Source organism: Antrostomus carolinensis, unplaced genomic scaffold (assembly GCF_000700745.2).
Source record: "Antrostomus carolinensis isolate BGI_N321 unplaced genomic scaffold, ASM70074v2 scaffold23127, whole genome shotgun sequence".
Lineage (NCBI taxonomy): Eukaryota > Metazoa > Chordata > Aves > Caprimulgiformes > Caprimulgidae > Antrostomus > Antrostomus carolinensis.
In genome coordinates this window covers 607-5,039 of record NW_010329801.1, presented here as the reverse complement: position 1 = coordinate 5,039, position 4,433 = coordinate 607, and the positions used below count along the sequence as shown (strand labels likewise).

Below are 4,433 nucleotides of genomic sequence, written 5' to 3'. Positions count from 1 at the left end.
GCTGCCGTATGACTGTGTATCCTGGAAACTTCCCTTTCTTTGCTGTTAATTTTAATTTTGGTGAGTTGTAAATCCTTCTGTGCCAGCTGCATTACCTTATATCAGCTTTTTCTGTTAGCTCAGCGTGATGTCTTCTGTGCTGACATGCTTCGTGAAACACTGCTGCTGATTATGTGCCAGGTTTGATTTCATATCAAACGGATACAGATCTGCTGTGAAGAATCAAGACACCTTCTGAAGTCTGCAAAAGAATGAATCTTCATATTGTGAATATTTTAGACATGAAAGATGACTCTGCTTATGGGAAAAGAAACAAGGGAAAGTAGCTCTAGATAAAATACTCAGTTTATATGCTCTCTTCTAGCCTGTGATACAAAAAGCTTTGTTGGCAGTTTCTTTCTGTCCTTGCAAGTGTTTTTATCTGTCTCTTTCCTGTGTGTGCTCTACCAGAAACAGTTGGTTTCCTCCTTAGCTGGTAGGTACTGGCAGTTAGAGGAAAAAACAGAACCAATATTTATCTGAACAGAAACAGTAGTTTTTCAGGGTTTTTTCCCCCACTTCTGGATCATGAATGGAAGAAAGTTGAATGCTGACAGCTCATTCCCAGCCATGCTTTAACCTTTTATTCCTTAAAGATGGTTGTGATATTTCCCTTGTGGGAATGGGAAGAGACACTTTCTCTATCCAGTACCTACAGCCCAACACCTCTCTGTACTAGACTAACCACCTGCTAAAGGTTTTCATTCCTAATACCCCTTGTTTTTTAGACTTTTATAGTTCCTGCACAATTACTTTCAGTTTTTCCCCAGATATAATTATTGAGATTATCACTACCTATTTAATTTTTCAAAGTATCCTGCAGACATTAAAAACCAAGAAGAGGAGTCGTAAAGAGATTGTAATCATTTGCTGTCAGAAGTATGCAGTGGTTGTATGAAATACAAGGAAGGGAAGAGAGAAGACATTTTAAATGGAGAAGTTTTTTAAAACTGGTATTTTCATTTCCAGCTTTGGTACAGTGACCTGCTTCATTTAATGAAATTCATTCCCATGCGTACAGTGTTAGTTTTCTTTGTTCTTTCTGCTTGTAGGATGACTCACATCTTTCCTGGAACACTGTTATGTCAAATCCACCCAGCTGTGGTGTGGCTGAGCCCACGAGCTTTAAAAGATGCACAGGCAATGGTTCTCTGGATTATTTTAAAGCATATAATTTGACACAGACTCCAGCTTTCATTTCTGTTTAAATTTCTCTGTACAGTGTATATGTCCTTGGTTTATTTTCTTCCATCTTTTATTTTATTTTTTGGTATCTGTAGTTTTGTACAATATTTGTCAGATACTGGCTTGATGGTAGTATATAGCAGTGACGTTAGCTTTTGTGTCTGTAAATAAAGAGGTATGTTTTATTTCCTAAAGTCAATGGGTAAGTCTTGGCTTTTCCATATTTCCATGATTATTTAAAATGTGACAATGGTAAGGAATCCTGCAATACAGCTCTGCTGCCAGCACAAACATACTGTGCTTTTGCCACAGCTGGTGTGGTTTTGGTTGGTTGGTTGGTTGGTTGGTTTTTTTTAGAGTGGCATTTGGTTGATCATGTATTTTCAAAGAGACAGGAGTAAATCTGTAGCCTAATAAAAGCCCTGTAAACTCTGAGACAGATGTGTGAAAGGGGCCCCAAACACAAAGCGTGCTGGGCATAGAGTGCAGCAGGGAAATTCAGATACTACATCTTCAGAAGTCTTTGTTTTAATAAATTAAGGATTGTTAAAGAGGAATAGAGATATTCATTACCAGAGCTGTCGAAGAACATGGCAATCCAAATCCTTTCTGCAATCCATAATTCAAGTGCTGGTAAGGAAGTTTCTTCTGCTTTGCCCAGAACTCTGTGGAGATGTGAGCTGACACAGATCACTCTTTGGTAGATGATGTTTCTCCCACAAGAGCTGCAAACACTGATTATTGAAATGCCTTGATTGTAGTTCAATTACTTTGTCAAAAATAAGTAACTTGGATTTATTTTTTCCCAGAACTTTTTTAGTAGTGCATTATTCTTTTGAGATGTTTGAGTACTAAGTGAATTACACTGGGATGTCTTCTTCAAGCATCTGTTTTGCAGATGCATCAGTTGAATGTGGAGACTTTGGCTCAGACTCTTCAGGATCAGTGGCTGTATGTGACACAGAGCATGGGGCTCCAGCTCGCAGCTCCTCTGGGTGATGTCATGAGGCCAGTGCTGTTGAATCCCTTCTGATAGGGGATGCCAGGAGCCTAAGATGGTGCTTTTATGCTGAGTCCACATCTCAGAGAACATTGGCTGAAGCTTTGGGTTCAGACTCAAGGGAGTTCTTTGTCTTCCCTCAGAAGGTTTGGGGCCACGTTCTGACCCGGGCAGCTGGTCTGTGACATCAGCACTGCTCCCCTGGGAACACGGGCTCACGGAGACGTGAGTAACTTCACTGAGCCCTGTGCAGAGATGGGTGCAATCAGTGATAACACACTGTTCAGCCTGCCTTTGATGTCAGTGCCATCAGACTATGTAGAGCTTGGACTGTTGTTTTCATGATCTTGGTAATTTGGGGAGTACTTTAGGTTTTGGGATATGTGTGTTTAACACAGAACTGTACAGGTGCTGAATAAGGAATGAGGATTTCCTTACGCTCAACAGCATTATTTTAAGAGGCCCAGTAGTGTCATGATTCACATTCTGATCGATATTGTAATGTGTTCCATCTTTTTTAGCAGTGTTGTACTTCAAGCCTAGCTTGTTGGAGGATTTCTCCTAATGAAAGGATTAGGTCTTGAAGATGGTGCTGGTGGGATTCCAGAAATATTTAGTTTGAAGATTTATGAAGCATGATTTTGTGGTTTTCTAATGACTGAATTTACGTGGCTTTAGAAAACCGTGTGTCTGATTGATAACCCTGAGATGAAGACCATCTGGAACGGCCACATCCTTGGGATGTTATCTTGTGCTTTCTGTCTGCTGTTGGTAGTTTCCTCTGAAGTTCCCGTCCGAGCAGGACTGAACTCAGCTGTAGCAAAAGTTGTTGTCAACACCACATCCTGCAGCGTCACCTGTGGGCTGGGCTTCAAACTGGAGGAGATGTGTGAGATCACTCCCGCTGGAGAGAGGAGGAATTGTACCTTGCTCAGGTCTGACTGCCTGACCAGTTGGGTGTGTGGCTTACTCCACTTCACCATCCCTGTGGGCAAACCCTTCCAGTTCAGCTGCCTGACCTCGGATGCAGTTGGCTTTGATAGCCAAGCCTATAGCTATACATGGAGGTTTGCCCATGGCCTCATCACCACTAATGATGTACTGTTCAACCGTTTCAAAAACCCCAGTTCTGTCATCAGCTTTTCCCCTATCAGGGAGTCTGATGCAGGTACTTACCGATGCGATATGCAGATGTTGAAGACATTCAGAATCATCAAGAGGATCTACTTTGGGGTCAGAGTGATCCCAAAAGACTTAGTGGATCTGAACTTTCAAAAATCTTTGACCTGGGAACAGAAATTAGCAGAAAACAAGGAGGAAGGAAACACAGAAAGCAGCACCCAGGAAGAAGTGGAAGAACAGCAGCACTTTTGGCAAGGAGAGTTGTTTTATGGATGCTTGGTAGCAGTTGGAAGTGGAGTGACAGGGGGTGTCTTGGTGAGCATGGCCCTCCGCTTCTTGTGGAAGATTTTAAGAAGGAGAGCTGCAAAGAAATTACCTGAGATTTAATGCAATGTCTTGTCTCTGTCTCTTTATTGTATTCACACGGTATTTTATGGTGACTCTTGTAATTTTTTGTTTTCTGGCTGACACAGTTTATTACCAAATATTTTCTTAAGCTTTGGAGTCTGGTAAGTTAGAACAGGACTGTAGCACCAGAGCTTGGGTCTTAATAGAGTAGTGCAGGTAGTAGCTCCAGATGGGGCAAGGCAGTTTGATTCTGCATTGTGTGAAATGATGGTCTGGAATGGTCCAGACAGGAACTGGAGGACACTGAGCCACAGAAACTGCCCACTGCTTGCTGTGAACTACCTCGCCATGCTGCTCTAGCTGGCCTTTATTTTATCTCTAGGTGTTTGGGGTTTTTAAATTATTATTATTTAGCTAAAAACTTGTGATCCTGGTTCCTGTATTATTTCCTTGAATTTCTTCTGCTTTGCCCAGAACTCTGTGGTGATGTGAGCTGACACAGATCACTCTTTGGGAGATGGTATTTCTCCCGTAAGGGGTGCAAAGAAGAAAGAAGGATGCTTTTGAGGTGGGCTTACAAAGCTGGTGGTGATGGTGATGGGCTGGCTGGTGTCTTTTCCATCAGATCCAAGTGGTCCAGTCTCAGCAGCTGTGGTGGGGCAGTGTGAGGATGAGGTGTGAGCCACCACTCCCTGCTTCCTCTAGAGAGATTTATCTCCTTCTGCTAGAGCCCAGAAAT

At 42.3% G+C, this 4,433-nt stretch overlaps 2 protein-coding genes across 2 annotated transcripts in view; both read left to right on the top strand.

Moving 5' to 3' along the window:
• Positions 1-543, top strand: part of RBBP5 (RB binding protein 5, histone lysine methyltransferase complex subunit) — a 9,440-nt gene extending 8,897 nt beyond the window's left edge. The window contains exon 12 of the mRNA XM_029086139.1: positions 1-543. This exon is cut by the window's left edge and continues 420 nt beyond it. The gene's annotated coding sequence lies outside the window, so the exon portion shown is untranslated.
• Positions 544-2,932: 2,389 nt separating this feature from the next.
• TMEM81 (transmembrane protein 81) lies at positions 2,933-3,733 on the top strand. The gene has a single exon (XM_010172722.1). It carries the CDS (start codon positions 2,933-2,935, stop codon positions 3,731-3,733), a length of 801 nt encoding a protein of 266 aa, XP_010171024.1.
• Positions 3,734-4,433: the final 700 nt, after the last annotated feature.